This window comes from Lytechinus variegatus, chromosome 9 (genome assembly GCF_018143015.1).
Source record: "Lytechinus variegatus isolate NC3 chromosome 9, Lvar_3.0, whole genome shotgun sequence".
NCBI classification, from domain to species: Eukaryota; Metazoa; Echinodermata; class Echinoidea; order Temnopleuroida; family Toxopneustidae; genus Lytechinus; species Lytechinus variegatus.
In genome coordinates, this window is record NC_054748.1 from 32,949,884 (window position 1) to 32,977,018 (window position 27,135).

General features: G+C 36.7%; 1 protein-coding gene across 1 annotated transcript in view; it reads left to right on the plus strand.

Annotated features, from left to right (window-relative positions):
- Positions 1 to 3,178: 3,178 nt before the first annotated feature.
- The window catches only part of LOC121421785, a 55,702-nt gene continuing 31,745 nt past the window's right edge, over positions 3,179 to 27,135 (plus strand). Inside the window, exons 1-11 of the mRNA XM_041616583.1 lie at positions 3,179 to 3,206; positions 12,360 to 12,533; positions 12,825 to 12,998; positions 16,205 to 16,327; positions 17,092 to 17,228; positions 18,913 to 19,086; positions 19,996 to 20,181; positions 20,909 to 21,133; positions 22,289 to 22,547; positions 23,372 to 23,569; positions 24,087 to 24,203. Coding sequence (XP_041472517.1) covers positions 12,401 to 12,533; positions 12,825 to 12,998; positions 16,205 to 16,327; positions 17,092 to 17,228; positions 18,913 to 19,086; positions 19,996 to 20,181; positions 20,909 to 21,133; positions 22,289 to 22,547; positions 23,372 to 23,569; positions 24,087 to 24,203 — 1,726 coding nt within the window. The 5' untranslated portion in view covers positions 3,179 to 3,206; positions 12,360 to 12,400. The remainder of the gene's footprint in view (positions 3,207 to 12,359; positions 12,534 to 12,824; positions 12,999 to 16,204; positions 16,328 to 17,091; positions 17,229 to 18,912; positions 19,087 to 19,995; positions 20,182 to 20,908; positions 21,134 to 22,288; positions 22,548 to 23,371; positions 23,570 to 24,086; positions 24,204 to 27,135) is intronic.

A 27,135-nucleotide genomic window follows, 5' to 3' on the forward strand; every position in this document is an offset into this window, starting at 1 on the left:
GCAATCCATGGGTTGAAGAGTGTTCAATAAAACAGGTTGATAATCTTGATGAGAACTGAGAATTCCTCTCTCAAAATAATTGCAAACAGTTCATTGATGACGGGTAAATATTCCAGGTAGTAATCAAATATGATGTGAAGTAAAGTCTGGCGTGAAACTCTCAGCGCTGATCTGATCTGGTGAAGTGATCTCATATGATGTGATGTGATGATCCTTGAAGAATCTGCCAGCTTTATATACTAATTACAACTATTCTAGATCTTCTAGAGGCTTCTATATAGTATTCACTATTATGGAAGCTTCTGGTATTGTCTTTTAAAAGAACATTCTCCTTCTTTCTGGAGTAATCACATTCTGGAAGACTCTTGAATGACCTCAGTGAAATAAAGATGTGTCAACAAAATACCTAAGCCTATTTATTTCCACTACCAATACAATTCTATTGTTTGGCTTTTCCCTATTCAACAATAAAATTCCTTGGCCTTTAAAAAGGCAAGGCCTGCATAACAAAAAAACTTTTACAAAGACATTCTGGATTGTTCTTTATCATTTTTGGCAATCCTTAAAGAGGAAATAAGTAATGGATTAATGTAATTGCTTTTACAATTCTTCTACTCTGTAACAATTCAGACAATTTAGATTTTCAAACTGGCTTTTTTTAATGTGCCATTTTGACTTACGGGAGTTTTGAAATTAAGAACTGAGTATTATTTTACTTTACTCATTTTAAGAATTAATTTGTAAAAGATGCTTGCTATTTTTTGGCATTCTACTGTCATAAATATTTCTAGTATGTTAAAAAAAATTATTTACAAATATTACAAAGGCAAGTTTTTTGGGGAGGCTCTAATTGGTTAAATAATAAGTATGTTATATTTTTGTTGGTAATATTGTTACCGAAGTATCATTTTTTCCCCTCTTATAGGAAACTGTGACGTAGATGCAATTCCTTTCTCAAATCAAACAACATCTGATTCTTTGGACCATGATGCAAGTATCGTTATAGCCTGTAACATTGGCTACTCTACCGGTATGGGTATTGTAACGGAGCTCATGTGTGATAACGGGACCCTTTCTGCACCTGTTCCAATCTGTTATGGTAAGATCATATCAATCTTGGATAAATCTGCCAATTCAAAAGAATTGATTTATTCAGACAATCAAGATTTTCAAACTGGCTTTTTTTAATGTGCCATTTTGACTCACTGGGGTTTGAAATTAAGAACTGAGTATTATTTAACTTTACTCATTTTAAGAATTAATTTGTAAAATATGCTTGCTATTTTTAGGCATTTTGCTGTCATAGATATTTCTAGTTTGTTTTTAATTTTTTCTCTTTACAAGTATTCCAAGGGCAATTTTTTTTTGGGGGGCTCTAACTGATTAAATAATAAGTATGTTATTTTTGTTGGTAATATTGTTACCGAGGTATCCTTTTTTCCCCTCTTATAGAAAACTGTGACGTAGATGCAATTCCTTTCTCAAATCAAACAACATCTGATTCTTTGGACCATGATGCAAGTATCTTTATAGCCTGTAACGTTGGCTACTCTACCGGTATGGGTATTGTAACAGAGCTCATGTGTGATAACGGGACCCTTTCTGCACCTGTTCCAATATGTTATGGTAAGATCCTATGAATCTTGGATAAATCTGCCAAATCAAAGAATTGATTTATTCAGACAATGTAGATTTTCAAACTGGCTTGTTTTTAAATTGCCATTTTGACTTAATGGGGTTGTGAAATTAAGAACTGAGTATTATTTAACTTTACTCATTTTAAGAATTAATTTGTAAAAGATGCTTGCTATTTTTAGGCATTTTGCTGTCATAGATATTTCTAGTTTGTTTTTAATTTTTTCTCTTTACAAGTATTCCAAGGGCAATTTTTTTTGGGGGGGGCTCTAACTGATTAAATAATAAGTATGTTATTTTTGTTGGTAATATTGTTACCGAGGTATCCTTTTTTCCCCTCTTATAGAAAACTGTGACGTAGATGCAATTCCTTTCTCAAATCAAACAACATCTGATTCTTTGGACCATGATGCAAGTATCTTTATAGCCTGTAACGTTGGCTACTCTACCGGTATGGGTATTGTAACAGAGCTCATGTGTGATAACGGGACCCTTTCTGCACCTGTTCCAATATGTTATGGTAAGATCCTATGAATCTTGGATAAATCTGCCAAATCAAAGAATTGATTTATTCAGACAATCTAGATTTTCAAACTGGCTTGTTTTTAAATTGCCATTTTGACTTAATGGGGTTGTGAAATTAAGAACTGAGTATTTTTTTTACTTTACTCATTGTAAGGATAAATATCTAAAAGATGCTTGCTATTTTTAGGCATTTTAATCATATAAATATTTCTAGTATGTTTAAGTTTTTTTATTTACAAATATTCCAAGGGCAAGTTTTTTGGAGGGCTCCACTTGATTGAATAATAGGTATGTTACTTTTGTTGATAATATTGTTACGGAGGTATCCTTTTTTCCCCTCTTATAGAAAACTGTGACGTAGATGCAATTCCTTTCTCAAATCAAACAACGGCTGATTCTTTGGACCATGATGCAAGTATCGTTATAGCCTGTAACATTGGCTACTCTACCGGTATGGGTATTGTAACAGAGCTCATGTGTGATAACGGGACCCTTTCTGCACCTGTTCCAATCTGTTATGGTAAGATCATATCAATCTTGGATAAATCTGCCAATTCAAAAGAATTGATTTATTCAGACAATCAAGATTTTCAAACTGGCTTTTTTTAATGTGCCATTTTGACTCACTGGGGTTTGAAATTAAGAACTGAGTATTATTTAACTTTACTCATTTTAAGAATTAATTTGTAAAATATGCTTGCTATTTTTAGGCATTTTGCTGTCATAGATATTTCTAGTTTGTTTTTAATTTTTTTTCTTTACAAATATTCCAAGGGCAAGTTTTTTGGGGGGGCTCTAATTGACTAAATAATAAGTATGTTATGTTTGCTGGTAATATTGTTCCCGAGGTATCCTTTTTTCCCCTCTTATAGAAAACTGTGACGTAGATGCAATTCCTTTCTCAAATCAAACAACATCTGATTCTTTGGACCATGATGCAAGTATCGTTATAGCCTGTAACATTGGCTACTCTACCGGTACCGGCATTGTAACAGAGCTCATGTGTGATAACGGGAACCTTTCTGCACCTGTTCCTGTCTGTTATGGTAAATTCTTTCAATCATGAATAAAGCTGCCAAGTCAAATAATTGATTTGTTCAGACAATCTAGATTTTCAAACTGGCTTGTTTTTAAATTGCCATTTTGACTTAATGGGGTTGTGAAATTAAGAACTGAGTATTTTTTTTACTTTACTCATTGTAAGGATAAATATCTAAAAGATGCTTGCTATTTTTAGGCATTTTAATCATATAAATATTTCTAGTATGTTTAAGTTTTTTTATTTACAAATATTCCAAGGGCAAGGTTTTTGGAGGGCTCCACTTGATTGAATAATGAGTATGTTCTATTTTTGTTGGTGATATTGTTACCGAAGTATCATTTTTTTCCCTCTTATAGAAAACTGTGACGTAGATGCAATTCCTTTCTCAAATCAAACAACGGCTGATTCTTTGGACCATGATGCAAGTATCGTTATAGCCTGTAACATTGGCTACTCTACCGGTATGGGTATTGTAACAGAGCTCATGTGTGATAACGGGACCCTTTCTGCACCTGTTCCAATCTGTTATGGTAAGATCCTATGAATCTTGGATAAATCTGCCAAATCAAAGAATTGATTTATTCAGACAATGTAGATTTTCAAACTGGCTTGTTTTTAAATTGCCATTTTGACTTAATGGGGTTGTGAAATTAAGAACTGAGTATTATTTAACTTTACTCATTTTAAGAATTAATTTGTAAAAGATGCTTGCTATTTCTAGGCATTTTGCTGTCATAGATATTTCTAGTTTGTTTTTAATTTTTTTTCTTTACAAGTATTCCAAGGGCAATTTTTTTTTGGGGGGCTCTAACTGATTAAATAATAAGTATGTTATTTTTGTTGGTAATATTGTTACCGAGGTATCCTTTTTTCCCCTCTTATAGAAAACTGTGACGTAGATGCAATTCCTTTCTCAAATCAAACAACATCTGATTCTTTGGACCATGATGCAAGTATCTTTATAGCCTGTAACGTTGGCTACTCTACCGGTATGGGTATTGTAACAGAGCTCATGTGTGATAACGGGACCCTTTCTGCACCTGTTCCAATATGTTATGGTAAGATCCTATGAATCTTGGATAAATCTGCCAAATCAAAGAATTGATTTATTCAGACAATCTAGATTTTCAAACTGGCTTGTTTTTAATTTGCCATTTTGACTTAATGGGGTTGTGAAATTAAGAACTGAGTATTTTTTTTTAATTTACTCATTGTAAGGATAAATATCTAAAAGATGCTTGCTATTTTTAGGCATTTTAATCATATAAATATTTCTAGTATGTTTAAGTTTTTTTATTTACAAATATTCCAAGGGCAAGTTTTTTGGAGGGCTCCACTTGATTGAATAATAGGTATGTTATTTTTGTTGATAATATTGTTACGGAGGTATCCTTTTTTCCCCTCTTATAGAAAACTGTGACGTAGATGCAATTCCTTTCTCAAATCAAACAACGGCTGATTCTTTGGACCATGATGCAAGTATCGTTATAGCCTGTAACATTGGCTACTCTACCGGTATGGGTATTGTAATGGAGCTCATGTGTGATAACGGGACCCTTTCTGCACCTGTTCCAATCTGTTATGGTAAGATCATATCAATCTTGGATAAATCTGCCAATTCAAAAGAATTGATTTATTCAGACAATCAAGATTTTTAAACTGGCTTTTTTAATGTGCCATTTTGACTCACTGAGGTTTGAATTTAAGAACTGAGTATTATTTAACTTTACTCATTTTAAGAATTAATTTGTAAAAGATGTTTGCTATTTTTTGACATTCTTCTGTCATAAATATTTCTAGTTTGTTTTTAATTTTTTTTCTTTACAAATATTCCAAGGGCAAGTTTTTTGGGGGGGCTCTAATTGATTAAATAATAAGTATGTTATGTTTGCTGGTAATATTGTTCCCGAGGTATCCTTTTTCCCCTGTTATAGAAAACTGTGACGTAGATGCAATTCCTTTCTCAAATCAAACAACGGCTGATTCTTTGGACCATGATGCAAGTATCGTTATAGCCTGTAACATTGGCTACTCTACCGGTACCGGCATTGTAACAGAGCTCATGTGTGATAACGGGAACCTTTCTGCACCTGTTCCTGTCTGTTATGGTAAATTCTTTCAATCATGAATAAAGCTGCCAAGTCAAATAATTGATTTGTTCAGACAATCTAGATTTTCAAACTGGCTTGTTTTTAAATTGCCATTTTGACTTAATGGGGTTGTGAAATTAAGAACTGAGTATTTTTTTTACTTTACTCATTGTAAGGATAAATATCTAAAAGATGCTTGCTATTTTTAGGCATTTTAATCATATAAATATTTCTAGTATGTTTAAGTTTTTTTATTTACAAATATTCCAAGGGCAAGGTTTTTGGAGGGCTCCACTTGATTGAATAATGAGTATGTTATATTTTTGTTGGTGATATTGTTACCGAAGTATCATTTTTTCCCCTCTTATAGAAAACTGTGACGTAGATGCAATTCCTTTCTCAAATCAAACAACATATGATTCTTTGGACCATGATGCAAGTATCGTTATAGCCTGTAACATTGGCTACTCTACCGGTATTGGTATTGTAACAGAGCTCATGTGTGATAACGGGACCCTTTCTGCACCTGTTCCAATATGTTATGGTAAGATCCTATCAATCTTGGATAATCTGCCAATTCAAAAGAATTGATTTATTTAAAAAATTTTGATTTTCAAACTGGCTTTTTTTAGATGTGCCAATTTGAGTTAATGGGGTTGTGATATTAAGAACTGAGTATTGTTTTTACTTTACTCATTGTAAGGATAAATTTCTAAAAAATGCTTGCTATTTTTAGGCATTTTACTCTTATAAATATTTCTAGTATGTTTAAGTTTTTTTATTTACAAATATTCCAAGGGCAATTTTTTTTGGGGGGTCCACTTGATTAAATAGTAGGTATGTTATTTTTGTTGATAATATTGCTACGGAGGTGTCCTTTTTTCCCCTCTAAAAGAAAACTGTGACGTAGATGCAATTCCTTTCTCAAATCAAACAACGGCTGATTCTTTGGACCATGATGCAAGTATCGTTATAGCCTGTAACATTGGCTACTCTAACGGTATGGGTTTTCTCACAGAGCTCATGTGTGATAACGGGACCCTTTCTGCACCTGTTCCAATATGTTATGGTAAGATCCTATGAATCTTGGATAAATCTGCCAAATCAAAAGAATTGATTTATTCAAAAAATTTTGATTTTCAAACTGGCTTTTTTTAGATGTGCCATTTTGAGTTAATGCGGTTGTGATATTAAGAAGAAAGTATTTTCTTACTTTACTCATTTTAAGGATTCATTTCTAAAGATGCTTGCTATTTTTAGGCATTTTACATTCATAGATATTTCTAGTTTGTTTTTAATTTTTGTTCTTTACAAATATTCCAAGGGTAAGTTTTTTTGGGGGGGCTCTAATTTACTAAATGATAAGTATGTTATGTTTGCTGGTAATATTGTTCCCGAGGTATCCTTTTTCCCCTCTTATAGAAAACTGTGACGTAGATGCAATTCCTTTCTCAAATCAAACAACATCTGATTCCTTGGACCATGATGGGAGTATCGTTATAGCCTGTAACATTGGTTACTCTACCGGTATGGGTATTGTAACAGAGCTCATGTGTGATAACGGGACCCTTTCTGCACCTGTTCCTGTCTGTTATGGTATGACCCTATCAATCTTGGATAAATCTGCCAAATCAAATGACTTGACTTATTAAAAAAATGTTGATTTTCAAACTGGCTTTTTTTAGATGTGCCATTTTGACTTAATGGGATTGTGAAATTAAGACCTGAGTATTTTTTTTTACTTTACTCATTTTAAGGATTCATTTCTAAAGATGCTTGCTATTTTTAGGCATTTTACATTCATAGATATTTCTAGTTTGTTTTTTATTTTTTTTCTTTACAAATATTCCAAGGGCAAGTTTTTTTGGGGGCTCTAATTGACTGAATAATAAGTATGTTATGTTTGCTGGTAATATTGTTCCCGAGGTATCCTTTTTTTCCCTCTTATAGAAAACTGTGACGTAGATGCAATTCCTTTCTCAAATCAAACAACGGCTGATTCTTTGGACCATGATGGGAGTATCGTTATAGCCTGTAACATTGGTTACTCTACCGGTATGGGTATTGTAACAGAGCTCATGTGTCATAACGGGACCCTTTCTGCACCTGTTCCAATCTGTTATGGTAAGGTCCTATCAATCTTGGATAAATCTGCCAAATCAAAAGAATTGATTTATTCAGACAATCTAGATTTTCAAACTGGCTTTTTTTTAATGTGCCATTTTGACTTCATGGGATTGTGAAATTAAGAACTGGGTATTTTTTTAATTTACTTATTGTAAGGATTAATTTCTAAAAGATGCTTGCTTTTTTTAGGCATTTTACTGTCATAAATATTTTTAGTTTGTTTTTAATTTTTTCCTTTACAAATATTCAAAGGGCAAGTTTTTTGGGGGGCCCTAATTGATTAAAATGATAAGTATGTCATTTGCGTAGCGGAGCGAGACATAGGTGTCACTATTTCCGGCGGCGTCGTCAACAATTGTGTTGTACACCCAATAACTTTCTATAGCTTCGAGGTGGGATCACCAAATTCATGCCAGAGGTCCATCTCCTGAAGGCACAGGTCAAGTTTGAATATGAGTCGAATTTGAATAAGGTCAAAGGTCAATGAACTTTCCATGACTGTCATTGTGCTGTGTTGTACACATAATAACTTTGTATATCTTCGAGTTGGGATCACCAAATTCATACCAGAGGTCCATCTCCTGAAGGCACAGGTCAAGTTTGAATACGAGTCGACTTTGAATAAGGTCAAAGGTCAATGAACTTTCCATGACTGTCATTGTGCTGTGTTGTACACATAATAACTTTGTATATCTTCGAGTTGGGATCACCAAATTCATACCAGAGGTCCATCTCCTGAAGGCACAGGTCCAAGTTCGAATATGAGTCGAATTTGAATAAGGTCAAAGGTCAATGAACTTTCCATGACTGGCACTGTGCTGTGTTTCTATAGCTTCGAGGTGAGATCGGCAAATTCATAACAGAGGTCCATCTGTTGAAGGTGCAGGTCAAGTTCAAATGTTAGCCGAATTTGAATAAGGTCAAAGGTCAATTAACTTTTCATGACTGGCACTGTGCTGTGCTGTACACATGATAACTTTCTATATCTTTGAGGTAGGATTGCCAAATTCATGCAAGAGGTCAATCTTTTGAAGGTGCAGCTCAAGTTCGAATTTGATGAAGGTCAAAGGTCAATGAACTTTTCATTACTGGCACTGTGCTGTGTTGTACACACAATAACTTTCTATAGCTTCGAGGTGGGATCGCCAATCTCGTCACAGAGGTCCATCTCTTGAAGGTGCAGGTCAGGTTCGAATGTGAGTTGAATTTGATTAAGGTCAAAGGTCAATGAACTTTCACACTACTTTGTTCCTCTAATGACATGAACTTTATAATTTTATACTTTTTAACACTAAAATTTTACTTCAGAACTCAGTACTCTCTATACCTGAACTATATTTTGTATTTTACTTGTTTATTCTTTAAAAACTGATATTTATTTAATGAGCTATAGTTCTTGGCACCATTTATAATATTCACACAAATTTGCCAATGGTACAATAGAAAAGCTGTCAAAGTTTCTTTAATTGCTGTATGTGTATGTTCTGCTAATACTGTAGACTGTACAAAACAAATTGAGAAAAGTTTTCCCCCTACCATCATCCAACATAATGCTAAAGATTGGCATTTCATTACACCTTAATAATTAATTCAATTTTACAATTTTACTCACATTATTATCAATTACATTCTTTTTCACTAACATTTGTTTCCTTACTTGCATGGAAATAATTATAGCTTCATAGTATTACCAGCATTCTTAGTGTTATCTGATTTTCTAGGGATAAAGTAGGCCTATACCATTAATGCATATGTAAACTGTCAGAACCACAATTCACCCCCTAAATTGCTGACAGCCTCAGAAGTCATATAGCATAGTTTTGACATGCAGTCTCTTCATGACTGCAATATGCAGGCGAGACAACGCTTGGCGTTTGCCTTGTTGTTGGTAATATTGTTACCGAGGTATCCTTTTTTTTTAATTGATTAGTTAGGAATATGTAGATTTGCAAACTGGCCTTTTATTTTAATGTGCCACTTTTTCTTAATGGGGTTGTGAAATAAAGAATTTAGCACTTTTTTATGACTCACTTTAATCTCACAGCCGAGGGGGCTGGATTTGTGCGATATAATCTACAAGGCTGTGTGGTTAGTTTTGTGAAATAATAAGATTTTTCATTCAATGAAAAAGTTATGCTAATTAATGCATGAAATAAACATTTGCTCTAATCAACTATCATACTGCCTCAATACTGATAATTCTTCATTCAAAGACTCTTTGTAGGATCCCAATCAAATGTACTAAAAAAGAAAATTAGTATCGCAATTTGTTTCTTATTTATTTTCTTGTTTTTTAATTTATTATGTATTTCCCTGTTTGTGACTTTTTTTATTGTTTTTTCATTGGAAAGTGTTGCAAACTTAATTCTGATCATAAACAAGACAAAGTAAATTATGTTTAATCAGTAAAAGTAGAAATAATAATACATTTATGAATTTTTGCCAAATACACATTTTGCATTGGATTTGTACATGAATTCACGTTTTCAAGCAGTTTTCGGCCTGACATGCACTTGTCAAACTATTGTCAATAAAGAATCCTGTACTAGCTTATACAGCGCATCCCCAAAAATATGTCCCTCTGACATAGGACTAAACTAATTCTGAAATGCGGTAGTATTTTCAAATTAATGTTCATGAGTAGAAAGCTCATTTCATGATCTAACTTCAATGGAAATTTTATTGGTTGCACTTCAGCTGTTTTCAATACACACTCTGTTACATGTACATAACGGTTGTGCATTTTAGCCCATTCCAAGTTTGCAGCATTGATGCATTTCTGCATTTTCTTTGGCATGTTAACCCCCATTTTTACATCCAGGATCTGAGCAGGGACTTTTCCCTAATCATGTCCAGGCTCATCAAGTAATAAACTTGGGCATGTTCAGAAGGACAAGAAACATAAAAATTAAGTTTGTTTGATGATAAGGGGAATCAGTGCACCAACTTGAAAGAAAATGTGATTGATAGATGAGTAAAATCAGCTGAAAAATAAAGGGGAATCCACAAGTTAATCACACTTTGCGAAAAGGAACTGTACCAGAGAAAAATGGCCTTTTTTGTCTCACCTGCATAGCGGAGTGAGACTATATAGGCGCCGCTTTACCGACGACGGCGGCGTCAACACCAAATCTTAACCGAAGGTTAAGTTTTTGAAATGACAGCATAACTTAGAAAGTATATTGACCTAGTTCATGAAACTTGGCCATAAGGTTTATCAAGTATGGCTGAACATCCTGTGCGAATTTCTGGTCACATGACAAAATTCAATGAACTTTGTCCATTTTGGGGGGTATCTGTTGAATTACTATCATCATAACTGAAAGTTTATAGACCTGATTCATGAAACATGGACATAAGAGTAATCAAGTATCACTAGACATCCTGTGCCATTTTCCGTTCACATGACCAAAGTCAAAGGTCATTTAAGGTCAATGAACTTTGGCCATGTTAGGGGTATTTGTTGAATTTACCATCTTAACTCTGTGAGTGAATTGGTCTAGTTCATAAAACTTGGACATAAGAGTAATCCAGTATCACTGAACATCTCTTGCGAGTTTCAGGTCACATGACCATAGTAAAAGGTCATTGAAATTTGGCCATTTGGGATGTAATTATTAGATTGCTGTCATAACTTTCAAAGTTTATAGATATACATGTAGTTCATAAAATGTGGATATAGGGGTAATCAAGTATCACTGACAAGTCTTAGGTCACATGATCAAGGTCCAATGTCATTTATTGTCAATGAACGTATTGTATCATTATATGAATGGTGTTAATTGTGAATAATTATTTCATAGTAGTTTTCAAAGTCAGCACTGCTGCTATATTGAATCGTGTGATGCAGGTGAGACTCCCAGAGGCGCTCCACTTGTTTCTTTTAAAAATTTGCATTGAATTAACTTGACCTCTGTAGCTTATTAACAAGAAAAGTAATGAAAACTAAAATGCAGTATTGTTGAAATTAGACCTGAAACAGGCATTACCCGTTGTCTCAATCATTGTGCATCTCCCATTATCAAACATGAAATAAACTGCCAAAAACTGTTTTCGCCCTTCTGAACATGCTCAAGGTTGTGATTTGATGAGCCTGGTTAGATCATGGGGATTTCTCTGTCCTATCACGGAATTCCTTGGTCAGAATGGTCAAAGGGAGTTGATATGCTAGAAAGTGTGGAGCAAACAGCAATGCTGCATGCATGCAAACTTGGAATGGGCTGAAAAACACCACTGTTACAGAATAGACTGTGTATTCAAAACCACTGAAGAAAGACCAATGAAATTTTTGTAGAAGTTAAAACATGAGATGAGCTTCCTAAATCCATACATTTCATTGAGAATAATTTTTTTTTTCAAGTAATTTAGCCACATACATGTATCAGAGGGACATCTTTGGGGGATGCACTATATGTTCCAACATCGTAATGTAAGGTTTATTGGTTTAGTTTAATTGCAACACCGGCAACAAGGTACGTAGGCTGGGCTGGTACCGCCATAGCGTAACTAAGTCAAGCAGCAACATGTACCCAATGTGACATCAGTTGTATCATAGTGCATCAAATATTCAAATGATACATATGCAATTGAGACATATTACTACAGCACTTACATAATGTTGCATAATTTTGTAACCACGTACTTGGTCATCACAAATTTGGTCTCAAAAGTTGCGCAAGATCTGAAAGTGAAAAGTCAGCAAGCGGCGCGGTTGAAAACTAGGTCCATATACTTTCTACGTTATGTTAAAATTTCAAAGACTTATCCTTAAGTTAAGATTTTGATGTTGATTCTCCCAACATGGTGTAAGTTCATTGACCCTAATATTCCAAAGGTAATTTTTTTTTCGGGGGGGGGGCTCTAATTGGTTAAAAAAGAATTCAGTTTGTTATCATTGTTGGTAATATTACCCAGATATCCTTTTTTCTTCCTTTTTCCAGAAAACTGTGACATAGATGCAATTCCTTTCTCCAATCAAACAATGGCTGATTCTTTGTACCATGAGGGCAGTATCATTATAGCCTGTAACATGGGCTACTCTACCGGTATGGGCAATCTAACAGAGCTCATGTGTAATAGCGGGGCCCTTTCTACACCTCTTCCTGTCTGTTATGGTAAGATCCTATCAATCTTGAATAAACCTGCCTAAACAAAAGAATTGGTTTGGTTGGAAATTGTAAATTTGCAAACCGTTAATCTTTTGAATGTGCCACTTTCTCTTCATGGGGTTTCGATTACGACCATTTGCTTGTTTATCGTTCTTTAAGGATAAATTTTCTTAATGATCCTTGCTCTGTCATTTTTATTTTTTCAAAGGCATTTTTTTGTGGGGAGGGGCTTCTAATTGGTGTAATAAGAATTCAGTTTGTTATCATTGTTGGTATCCCCTTTTTCCCCTTTTCCAGAAAACTGTGATGTAGATGCAATTCCTTTTTCAAATCAAACATTGGCTGATTCGTTGGATCATGATGCAAGTATCGTTATAGCCTGTAACATTGGCTACTCTACCAGTACGGGCATTCTTTTGGAGCTCGAGTGCAATAACGGGATCCTTTCTACACCTCTTCCTCTCTGTAATGGTAAGATACTTTCATTTTTGTCTCACCTGCATAGCAGAGTGAGACTATAGGCGCCGCTTTTCCGACGGCGGCGGCGTCAACACCAAATCTTAACTGAAGGTTAAAGGAGAATGAAACCTTTGGAAGAAGATAGCTTTGTGAAAACAGAAAAATCAAAGAAACAGATCAACGAAAGTTTGAGAAAAATCTGACAAATAATGAGAAAGTTATGAGCATTTGAATATTGCGATCTTTAATGCTATGGAGATCCTCAAATTGGCAATGCGACAGAGATGTGTGATGTCACTTGTGAACAACTCTTCCATTACTTTAGTATATTATTTCACCTAAATTGCCTCTTTTATCACATCTATCAGTAGATCATGTGTTCTTTCCATTGGAGGGCATGTAATACAGATTTTTAAAGAATACATCATGGATAAAGAGTTTGTATCACCACAAGAAAAAGCAGAAAGAGACTTTTTGAGGGTATTTATTATAGTCCATCAAAGGGAAAGTTGTTCATATGTGACATCACACATCCTTAACATATTGCCAATGGGAGGATCTCCATATTAGTGATTGCAATATTCAAATGCTCATAACTTTCTCATTATTTATCTGATTTTTCTCAAACTTTCTTTGTTCTTATTCGTTATTTTTTCTGTTTCGACACAAGCCTACTTATTCCGAAGGTTTCATTCCCCTTTAAGTTTTTGAAATGGCAGCATAACTTAGAAAGTATATGGACCTAGTTCATGAAATATGACCATAAGGCTAATCAGGTATTACTGTACATCCTGCCTGAGTTTCATGTCACATGACTAAGGTCCAAGGTCATTTGGGATCAATGAACTTAGACCATGTTGGGGGAATCAACATCAAAATCTTAACCTAAGGTTAAGTTTTTGAAATGTCATCATAACTTAGCAAATATATGGACCTAGTTCATAAAACTTGAACATAAGTTTAATCAAATATTACTGAATATCCTGCATGAGTTTCACATCACATGATCATGGTCAAAAGTCATTTAGGGTCAATGAACTTTGGCCAAATTGGGGGTATCTGTTGAATTACCATCATAACTTTGAGAGTTTATGGATCTGATTCATGAAACTTAGACATAATAGTAATCAAGTATCACTAAACATCCTGTGGAAGTTTCAGGTCATATTATTAAGGTCAAAGGTCATTTTGGGACGATGAACTTTGGCCAAATTGGGGGTATTTTTTGAATTATCATCATAACTTTGAAAGTATATTGGTCTATATAGTTCATAAAACTTGGGCATAAGAGTAATCAAGTATCACTGAACATCCTGTGCGATTTTCAGGTCACATGATCAAAGTCAAAGGTCATTTACGGTCATTGAACTTTGGCCATTTTGGAGGTAATTGTTAGATTGCTGTCATAGCTTTCAAAGTTTATAGATATAGTGTATAAAATGTGGATATAGGGGTAATCATGTATCACTGACAAGTTTTAGGTCACATGATCAAGGTCAAATGTCAATGAATATAGTATTGTATCATTATATGAATGGTGTTTTTTGTGAATAATTATTTTATAGTAGTTTTCAAAGCCAGCACTGCTGCTATATTGAATCGCATGATGCAGGTGAGACCGCCAGAGGCATTCTACTTCTTTAATAAAGCTGCCAAATAAAAAAATGAAGAATTTTTGGTTTGGAAAATGTAGATTTGCAAACTGTTTTGCTTATTTGAATGTACCATTTTGTCTTCATGGGGTTGTGATTGTATTATCTGTCTTTACACTATACTTACCTGGGTGGGGGTTTCAATTTGAGGACCTATACATGTATGTGCAATGAGGGATTAAGGCAGGGAACGAACGTTCTGGTAAATGCACTTGTTACTGATATTTTTTCCTTCCCTTTGTCGTCAGGAAGTTTGGATCTGCAACGCACGACTGATTTAAGAATACAGTAAATGTCTTGAAAATGCCCGTCAAATGACAATGAATGGCTGTGAGTTGTTTGCCGAAAACTCATGATCTGCTACAGTAGTTTCGTCCTAAGTTCGAGCTGACGAAAATATTGCATATATGTCATTTGTCCAGAACAAAAGGGCTGTTTTTATTCACTAATTTTTGGACAAGGACTTTACTGATGTACTCTAGTATGGCGGGCAGCTGAATGTACTCCGTTACAGAACCAAAAGTTACGTTTTGTAATAGTGAACCAAGTAGTTCATTTATAATGACTTTATTTCACTAAGGTTAATTTCATAACTGATAAAAATGTAGCACAAGTTGTGACGTTCTTCTATCACTTCAAAATGAACACTGACTAAAAATCTGTCTTGAACACCACTATTTGCTAAACAAGTCCCCCTGATCACTGGAATTAGTACCCTGCAAGCAGATCCGTTCTCACAGAGGTTGCAATGTATAATAGTTTTGCAAGACGACCGATGGCTGCCCGTCATCTTGTGCTGCCCACGTACAAAGAAAGACAGAGTGAAGAAGTAACAAGTTCAAAGAGATGAATTAAAGTTGTACATAATGTTTATTTAAAATCAGTATCAAATCAATGAGCTGGTATAGTAAAATAACATTGCATCTCTGGACTGGACGACTGACATTGTTGTAAAACTAAACCGACATGGCCTACAAATCGTGAACAAAAAGAGCTACCCTGCCTGACTTAACACACGCCCTTTTTATCCTTCTCGGATCAAACACCACATGGCTAGAAAACCTTTCCCCAAAACATTCCTATCACTTTGGGTGCAATGCGCCAAATTATTCCACCTCTAATATTGTATAAAATGGAACTAATTATTGTGTCTACACTGATTCCCAATTCAAGTTCTATGACTTTCCAATATACTTCCCTCTTACATAACTCTCTCTTCACCACCCCCCAACTGCTCTCTCGATCAACTTTTCCCTCTCTGCAGCTCTCACACTTTAACCACTCCCACTACAGCTCTCTCATCTACTCTCTTACTCGATTCTCTCGTTTTACGACTACAACTACTGCTAATGATAATAATAATAATTGTGCATTTATACTATGCAATTTCTATAAAAATATATTAAACTGGACATTAATAGATAACAGATAATTATGATAATGATGAAATTTGATGATGTAAAAATGATCAATGTATATTCCACTGATTATGTTTTATCTGCTATGACCAGCAACTGAAACTAAATCATGACAATCATTATCATACATTATCACAATGAAATTCAGATACCAACGAATGTACATCGGGCATCGATGGCTGTGATGTAAACGCCCGGTGTGTGAACAGCATAGGAAGTTATACCTGTGAATGCCAAGATGGATACGAAGGCGATGGATTTTCTTGCAATGGTGATTATATTTCTCATTTACAATGTTAGTAATTATACTTGCCATATATAGCGCTTAACAAAGCAACGTTTGATCTGAAATGGAAAATAAAGAAGAAAATCAAAGTCCATTATGTAAAGGAATAGACGTACAAACATTCCTTTATTGTGTCTTCAAAGCTAATTCACATAATCCCTTGGGTCATAATTAAGTATCCTCTATGTCAATTCCCATAATAAGTTCTTCAGTTTGACACCTTTTCCCCTTTATCATGAAAATGCTGACCAAACCAAACGCCCTCTCCCGTTTCAATCGACAAAAATATATTTTGAATGTCATTTACGCCTGCTACCATCTCGGGAACCAACATTCAATTGTTAGAGTAACAGTTTTCCACAAATGCAACACTGCTCTCCTATTGGTGAGATATTGTAGAATATAAAACAAATAATCTCTTTTTGTTAGTTTTGACGACAAACTATCACTCCTCGATTTTGGCCAATGGATGTACCACCTTCTTATGTAACCTCAAATTTGTTTCGAGAAGGTACAGCTACATCTTAATCTCTTTGAATCTCTTTTGAATATAAAACAAATAATCCTCTTTTGGTTTTATTGCACGAACTGTCACTTCCTTGGCGATAGGCACATGAATTTACACGCTTTCTTTCCTTATATTCACTTTGGGAAAATATAGCTACAACTAACTATCGTCTCATAAATGATAGTTGTTCCATCACTTGCATCTGCTAATTATTTGCTTTATTCTTTGATTTACTGTCTAGAGCGTATTTACATCGATTATGGCTCCGAGCTTGACCGGTCACTAGGATATTTTCGATACAGCTTTCTAGCGTGGTTTACTGTAAGACTAGATACAGGGTTTCCTATCAGCAATGGCCAACTATACACCTACATAACTGTGAGTATTATACATGTAGAGTGGGTATCGAAATCCCTGCAATCTGAATGGTCAATTGCCATGCATTGAATTTTACTTAGCAGACGACCGATATCACAATAGCTCACGATATCCGTTGTAAACATGCTATCACGCATGAAGGTGATTGTGGTGTCATAGCGCATGTACCGTTGCGCTTGTTTGCGTAAAAAATATATTCTGCGAAGAAGATCTAGGCCAACTGTAATCAAGTAAAGGATGCAAAAGGATCTGTAAGTACAAATGGTTACCAATGATTATTGGTGCATAGGCATAGTATGCTAGCTAGACGCTAGCGCTGCTGTCCCAAGCAGCAGGCGTGCAGTTTAGAATGGCAAAGGCTCTGCCTCTTGTCCCGGGGAGTGCGGGGCAAACACGCACATAGCTACTGGAGGTCTATGGCTTTAGCCAATGCAAAGCTGAATCTGGTATTTGAAGTATAGTACTGGTATATGCTAGCATACTATCAAGTAGTAAGTCATACATGTTGATGTAGTCCCGGGTCATCAAGGCTCTGCATTTCAATTTATAATGTTCATGCATCTGGTAAATTTGCCATGTATCGGTAATTAGGACTTATGCATGGCAAATTTACCGGATTCTTGGGCTTGCCATGCGCCGATGATTACTTATGCATAATAATGATAATGATAATATAGGTATATTTACCCAGGGAAGCCGCTTCAGTTCCGAAAACTGTTCTCCCAGCGGGCCCTGCTATTATCATTACCCCGGCCTTAGCTGGGCTGCCTAGGCGCTCAAAGCATTCAAGGAATTTCTTCCTACCAGGTACCCATTCATCTCACATGGGTTGAGTGCAGCACAGTGTGGATAAATTTCTTGCTGAAGGAAATTGCGCCATGGCTGGGATTCGAACCCACGACCCTCTGTTTCAAAGTCCGAAGACTAATCCACTGAGTCACAACGCATAGTTGTACAGTAATTGATTTTTCGCCAAAAAATTCCACCATTCTACAAAACAGTTCCATACTTACCTTACGCTCACAAAATCTACCGATCCAATCACATCTGTGCATCATTTGTATATTATGATACGTATAGGAATATAGCTACATCTAAATCTCATCACATCAAACCCTCGTTGCAGAATTCGCCGCCGCAGCTAATGGATTTGCTATGGTCCTATACCCCCATAACAAAATCCTCGCAGGAACCATGATATTTTATTCCCAAGCTCTATCAACCCTGAATCGCCCGATATCCCTCTTGTAACGTTTCTCCTCCGCTGGGGCAAGCCTGGGAGCTTGGGGAGCTCCCGCAAACCTGTGTTACCCAGGTTAGAAACCAGGTCTGAAGTGCCACACCCACCCCCTCCCCATTTGGGTAAAACTAAAATAGTCCAGAATACACGTTTATCCGGTTCAGATAAATTCCTGGTCATATTTTTAAACAGAACAGGGTATGGCACCAACAGATCCTGGGCTTATGAGTGTGGCTCCACCTATGACATTGCACTTGAGGAATGCAACGCAACCATTAGTACAATTAACAGGTAAAATGCAAGTACCACGATCAATGACCCATCACAATGTATCCATCTATCTAAATACTAAACCTTGTACGAGAGTATTGCATAAATGTAAGAGGATCAAGTAAAGCACAAAACATGACGGTATTATTCTTGTGTTCCATCTCATCATTACAGTGTACATCAACGGGCATGATACATTTTTCGAACTACTATCCACGAAGCTATCACCTGTTCAAGTACATCAACCCGTCGTTATATAATCTTTTTGATATCTACCGCGATCCATCTATTGCGGCATTCGGTGCACCGGTCGACCTTAACCGCGGCAATCCAAAGATCTATTATCAGGTAAGTTATTCAGGTACATCTTTCAAACTACTATCCACGTATTTAAAACCTGTAAAAGTACATCACCCTTTTGCTATAAGAATTATCTACCGTGAGCCGCGGTAATCCAAGAATCTCTTGTGTCATTTCTAATTTTATTGGTTGGTTTTTGCAACATTTTTCATAACAAAAATCTGGACAAGAAAATGTATATCTAAAATTTGATACTGAACAAATAATTTTTTATCTAAATCATCAATATATCATATAAAAAAACAATTTAAGCAGTATTTGCTGTTACACAATAGATGGATGCAAGGGTCGTCACAAAAGCAAAGCTTGAAAACGTGACAGCCCCAATACCTTATTTTCATGAATCTGAGTGCACTCAGCCTTTTTGTTGATGCGCTTACATGTACTTCGATGCACGCAAACACATACACATACTAAATGTACATACACACACATATGCTTTTAACGGTGGTATACACACTGAGGGAGACAGCTCAACCGTGCAATGGAAAAATGAAAAGTACACGGTTGCCATGGAATGAAAAATAAAATTTGCATGCGGCATTAAATGGATCAATTATTGAGTGGCTTTCAACCAATCAAATTACAAGAGTCAATGACACATACTTTGTGTGTTTCAAAAATCGAGTTGCCTTGGTAATAATATATTATATGCCACAAATTAGGTAAAATCTGCAGTTTGTACATGTACTACTCCATTAGTTCTCTACCAATTCTTATGAAATTTGGCTCACATATTGGTCTGGAGGTAAAGATGTGGTACATGTAGGTATATTTTTCCTTGCATTGAAAACTGTTGCCATGGTAACAACATACGGCAGGGGTTTTAATCATCTCCAGTGATAGTTCCAGTTGTTAATGTTATTTTTACATTACAATTCCCACATTGTTTGGTAGGTATACGACATTAACAGGGGGTACGGAAACTCAGCTGCTCTTCTCGCAGCGGTACAAGAAAGACTTGACGCATCTCCGTCCCTTCCAGCAGGGTTAGAGTCCTTCCGGTTCATCAATGGAATCAACTTCATCTGCAAGATTACGTGGGAAAATGTGCAACCTCGGGGATCAGTGGCAGGACAGGAGGTAAAATGGAATTTTTTTTAAAAGTTGCAACAGGGTCATTAATGGCTTTGAGTTGCGACAGAGACATAAATAGAGATAGTTTGGCCAACCATGGACCTATAGCTCCATGGGACAACCCGGATTCAATGAGTTACCGCACTAATGCTGTTAGGCAAGCCCATTATTCAAACGAAATTGCACTATATTGGTTACCCTTTGAAACCGGGTTGGCCAAACTCGCTCTATTTTGGCTCTGAGTTGTTATGATAGCTCCTATTGTGCCCCAACGTTCCTCACACTGTTCTTCGACTGTTAGGACTACTGGAAGTAATTCTATTATGAATCAAGTGTTGTTAAAGATTTGTGCTTGATTTACTGAGTATGCTTCTTGCAAAAAGGAGTGTAATCTGATTTGCTACAGCTAACGTTGATCTAGGAAGAAGGGCTGCAACCTTGCAATCATTTATTTCATCCTATTGGAGAAACCGTAGATCTTAACCCATGTTATAAGACGCAACTTGCTAAACTTTAATAATCCTATTTGTATTGTTATAATTTTGTTTTCCTTTGTTTTTTTCTTTTGTATGTGTTTAAATGTAGCAGGGCCCTCTGGGAGAACAGTGTATGTCACTGATGAGGCTACCCTGGATAAATAAGACTTTATGATAATAATAACAATCTATTACATTTAATTGAAACATAATCTTTGCAATTGATTGCCCATCTTTTTCTTGCGACGCCCCCTTAGACTGTTACCTACCAAGCTATTCTCTTCACTGACGGAAGAAGAAGTGGTGTTCTGACGATGTACCAGCGAGGCAGTTTCAACTGGAATCCACTCTCTAAGTCAGTACCGGCTAGAATCGGTGTCAGCACCAGGCATGATTGGTATAACGTCTACGAAGGAAACTCTCTAGCTGTACTGCATGAAAGCTATCGTCCTGATCTTAGAGTTGGCAACACTGGTCTTCTGGTAAGATATTGGTTCCTACTTTCTCACATTTTTATGTTCCGTCTATGGAAAGTCAGCAACTGCAACATCTATTGTCCATGTTAATACAAAATGTTTTCTTGATATGATGTGCACTCATCCTTCCTTTCATCAATGTTGTTTTTACAATTGTGTGTGCCCTTCTTAGTTTACAAAGAAAATGAAATATCTTGAAGTAGTTGGGGATCTGTCTTGATCTAGACTTTTGAATGTTAAAAGTTCATAAAATGGCAGAGATCTTAACTGTCTCATTCGATTTCACCGCACACCTTTTGATTAGTCTGTTACCCGATTTTGGATAAAACGTAATACAATTTGATGTTAATATTGAATCATGGAATATCTTACTGTGTAATGTTCTAAATCATCGTATGAATACGTAATTATGTTCAAATCAGTGACTATGCTATCATCCTTATTAGATTAAAAGCAAATTTAATATCTAGCTGTGATGACGCCATAGCAGTCGTATGATTGGCTGCGATTTGAAACTAATTTGGGCTTATGCAAAATGGCTGTATTAGTATATTCTCTTACACTTTTCATTTACGTATTCTAAAAATGAGCAAAATGTGATTTGTGAAATCGAGACAAGGGGATTACCTGGCCAAGATGGGTTTATCGGGGTTAGAAAAGTTGTTTGAGATTTGCAAACGCAAAACGGGGTATGCGACCGCAGTTTGCAGTCCGAAGTGAGGTCAAGAGCTCATATTTTGCCCTGGAAGCGTACGTGGTTCTTTTTAAGATTTTTATTTCATTCAGAGGAAGAAAAAGCCTGAATGAAATAAAAATCTTAAAAAGGTCAGATTCACCCGTTTGTCGAACTATAGTTGCTTCAAGATCAGCAAAGGCACTTGTACAGGCTTTTGCTTATGCTGGCCCTGTTCTCTGGAATGATTTCCCCTGGTAATCCAAGAATGCACTTGAGTTTGCACTTTTAAACGTTTGTGCAATGCTTCATATTCCTAATTGACAAATAGGCCTACTCCTTCTTTGGTTTATCATGACATATACTTTTCTTTATTTATCTCTCTCTTTCTCTCCCTCTTTCATTCTGCCTTTTTACATTCTACAGAATGAATTTAGAGCATTATAACTCAAATATAAATAATATCATTATTATCTCTTACTAAACAGGGCCGAGACATCTACCGTCTTGATTCGAACCCTGACTGGTACATCAACCCACGCCGATACTGTCAAGATTGGTACAGCGATGATCTGAGCGAGCCATCCTGGGCATTGTGGGCAGAGCCATGCCCCTGTACTCGCTGGCAGGCCCAGATTGATGGAAGGTTTACTCGCTGCAACATACCCATCTATGGCTACGGTTATGGCTACGCCTATGGCTACGGATACAGTTACGGCTATGCGGGACTTCCTAGTTATTATTTCGGTGAGCAGTATATTTTTCTTTTCGTGCATCTGTTTCTTGTAATGAAGACATTCCTTTATTATAAGTGGGTCTTGTCATATTCCTTCTTGTAAGATATCATATTCCACAGACTTGAGAGTTACAGTATTTTATAAGATTCTACCAGAACATCCTGGCTGCATCCAACAAACAATATCCCTTATTCTGATATTAGCCATTGTCTTGATCTCAAGCTTTACCTAATGCAAATTCACAATCTGAACCCTGTTAACATAAAAATGGACCGGATGCTAAACTAGACAGGGTTCCCACGGTCATGGAAAATCCTGGAAAATCCTGGAAAAATTTGTGGTCCTAGACAGTCAGGGAAAAGTCAAGGAATTTGAAAAATTTGTGAAAAGTCATGGAATTGCATTTACCTCATGGCTATGGCAGCTTTCCGTTTTGTCGTGTCTCACAAAGTTCTCTCATACTTAATTATCATACTCTGCTGTGTCTGATTTTGGAAACCGTGCCAGAAAGCAAGTCATGAAAAGCAGCAATTCAGTCATGGAAAAGTCATGGAATTCTGTTTTCAAATTTCTGTGGGAACCCTGCTAGAACAGGGCTTACATTAATGAAATGCCATGAAGCCCACAGTTTCATGCCCCCTTACTTTTTAATTTGTACAATGTACTCATTTGATTTTCTACCGGGTTCTGTAATAAAGTGTCCTATAGAAAAGTCAGCTTGTCTTCAAAATATTAATAGCCTGGATAACAAAGTGCGATACCACAGTCTTAATCAGGATACTAATATTACTATGATTCATTTGTATTTTGTCATATCTTATGTCCTATTATCAGACAGTAGAGGGACTACCTGTTACCAGCCTCGATGGCCCAGATTTGGAGGTGGATACAGATGTACCTATGAGTTCTCTGCTTTGATCAGGGGCTATAGAAGTCTTTGGCGGTCCAGCCATTACCAAGCAGTCATGCCATCGAACGCTAGATTCTTTTCATTCTTCTATTTCTCCCTTAGTTACTATTATGAATGGATTGGTGAGTTTGCATGTACAGTATATGCCAAGCATTGTGGTCTGGTGGAGCTAACCCTTGCTTTTTAGATTGCGATGGGTTTGATTGCCATTCCTTGGAGTGCTGCGCTGCGTGTGTAATTCTCCATGCTCATAAGAGTAGCCATGAATGAGAAATACTTTCTAATGGAAGTTGGAGCTGGTATACTTCCTTTAGAAGTATTGATTAAGTATTGATTATGTATAGATATAATATTGAATATGTGAGATATGTCTTATCACATAACACAAGTATGAATGATTGTTTGGCACATGTCGTAGATCACATGATCATGGTCAAACGTCATGTTGAGTCAGTGGACATAGTAGTTTCTCATGATATGAGTGTTTTCTGTGTGAATAATTGTTTTCAGCACTGCTGCTATATCGAATCGCGTAATGGAGGCGAGACTGCCAGAGGCTTTCCACCTGTTTTATCTACTGTAATCATCTTAATTGTATTTAGTTAATCAGTATTTTATTGTTATTTTTACACTGTATAGAGAGAGATGTCCTACCACGCTTCTACTGTTGCGGACTTGCTGGTGGAAATTTCTGTAGGCTTTATGAGCAGCGTCGTCCACGGGCTCACTGCTTCGGTTACAGACGACCATGGTGGGGTAAGAATAAATGTCCCTGAACTGAAATAGTGATTAACAATGATATTATTACCATATTATCACATGAGAAAGCATACTGTAAGAGTGGAAATCAATTATGAATTTTGCGTTTTGGACCATTGTCTGGACCATTGGACGATCAATTCACTCATTTCACCACTGCCACGGTGCTGGCCGTGGGAAGCGGCAATACTAATACACTCCACAAAGTCTAAACTACAGAATTTCATGAATGCTGCTGGACTATAAAAAGTGAAAAAAAAAGAATACTAGTAAATATCGCTCATAATCCAACAACCTTGCTTCGGAAGATGTATAAAAAAATTCACAGTAAAATATGCATGGGAAATACAGAAAAATACATCGATTTCCATGAGCTTAGCTTACCATAGATGAGCACAAACTTGTCACTCTGAGCTCGTTCTGCATGCGCTATGAACGTATGCGATGTTTTGTTTACATACAGTAAATAAACTGGAATGAGTACACATGCGCAGACTTTATTTTTCTTCTACTTGTAGTTCGTACATGTATGAGAGGGAACTCCCTTCTATCATTAAAAAAGCATCTATGTTAGCATAATAGCGATATGTTGATCTTATTCTAATTAACCTGAAAATTAATGCTTTAGAATGGATTTTTTCTTTTTTCTCGATAATAAGAAAATGCTATGCTTTGGAGCAGCTTTCTTTGTTCTTTTTCTCAATGAGATACAGTAAAAATGCTATGCCTTAATTGGAACAGAAATTTGAGTGTAAAAATGGGGGTCCCCTACACGGTACATGCCCACCACGCATTATATACTGAGTGCCCCCCCCCCCCCGGGCATCAAGAGGCTGAAACTCGTCAGTGCATCGTGGAGGAATGAAGACACGGGGGGCAAGATCTTTAAGAGCCTTTACCACTTCTGTGCAATGTGCAGCAAACACATCAAAGATGAGAAGAGGGGGCGAAGTGGTTCCTTGTTCCTGTTGAATACATCGTACGTATGGGGCTGTGATCTGCTCAACATACCGAACCATGGTGCTTGTGGTGCTCCAGTGAGAAGGCGAATGCCATATGTCTCAATCATCCAGAAACATTAGGATGGCATCTGAATGTCGGTTTCTTGATAGATTATCTGAAGGGTAACATCTCGCCACTGAGGGTATATGCAAGCAGCACTGTGTATTGGCGTTTGTCATCGATACCTCTGATCTCCACTTGCTTTCCCCCATTTTCATTCATGGTCCAGTTGCTGCACAGAATAACCCTCGGGGGGGGGGGGGCCAGTTACATTGACGAGTGGATACCATGCGCGACCAAGAAAACACGTAAAAAGGATGTCCTTTTCACGATAGGGCACGTTACGTACATAACGTGATAATTGTGTCAAAAACACAAAAATAATGAAAAAAGGGTATCTATTTCGCTAGGAAAATTACGTGTTTAGGGTCGAATTTGCGGGGATGATAAAACAAAATTAAAATGTTTTATATAGGATGTCTTTTTTGCCCCAACACTACGTGTTTAGAGTCCTATTTGCGCGAGGTGAATAAGGTGGGGGTCTTATTAAACCAAATAAGGCAAAGCCGACGACCGAAGGACCCGTAACAATTAAACATTCCTGTACTTGTTTAGGGGTTCATTTCAGGGAATATTTGCCAAGAGTATCGTTTTGTTTCCAATACTTATTAAGGATATAGGATTTCACACGCCAATACTTGTAAAGGGGTGCATTTTCAGAATATGGAAATTACGTGTTTAGGGTGCTTTTCGAGACCCCATGGTCGCGCATGGTATCAACTCGTGAATGGAAGTGGCCCGCTCCAGGGAATGACCTCAATAGCCGTTTGGTCCCAGTTCATCTGGGATGTTCATCTTTCTCATCCGACGTCCGATACGCCGATGAAACTTGCCGCCAAGTGTTTTAAAATCATCTGGATGGTGCTTGACAGCCTTGGTGCCCTTCCTCTTCAGGTTATTCATTTGCTGGAGGAGTGAACAGGGCCAAGTTTTTTCTAGGTTTATTGGACCCCCAAAATCCTTCAAAAGTGGGGGCTCACACTTTCTGAGCAGATCCTTTGTGGCCGCAATGACAATAGACATAGAAATTGGACCGCCGCTGTCCCTCAGGCCTCTCACAAACTTCCTTACTTTCTTGTCACTTTCATCGCCAAGGAGTACGGGCCATCCTCCGGCAGGTTTGTAATTGATCCAGCGTCAACATCAACTCCCTGATTCAACTGCACAAGGTAGCCTTTTTCATGCCCCTTACAGTGCTTTCATTTACCGATCTGTTCAATACCTTACTAAATCACCGTAAACGCCGTACAGCCCTCGCTTTTTCCCTTTGTGTGCAGCTAGGAGAGCTAGAGCTGTCACACAACGATGCAGTGGCTGGCTCAGATATGGCATTCGCAATGCTATCATTAGCATTCCGAACTGATGCTGACCTTCCTCCTTTTGTTTGGAAAGTGGCTTGAAACAACGAAGCATGGTGATGTTGTTGAAGCACTGTGTAAGGCTAAAGGTAGGCCTACGTGACATGTGATGCATCAAAGCAAGGGCGCTTACCCAAGTGCGCCGATATGAATCTCATTTAGGCACAAATATATTTGTGCGTTTTTATTTCGTGCCAAATACACACCGCGTAAAATGGGCAAATATTTCCACTTTTACGGTAGTATTAGATGTAGTACGCCGAGCAAAAAAGTCTTTTAAACTCTCGTTGGAATGCTTCCCACGGATGTGGAGAAAGTGCATACTTTGTATGCAAGCATGCCAGGCCAGGTCAAGTGACTGGAAGAATGATCTGTAAAGCTCTTAGAGACGTCAATCTGATGTGTTAAGTGCTATCGGTTTATAAAAATGGGAAATTATCATTAGATCACAGTTTGCGTGGAATTCATTTTCTTTATTTTATTACTAGTATTATTATTATTGTCATTAT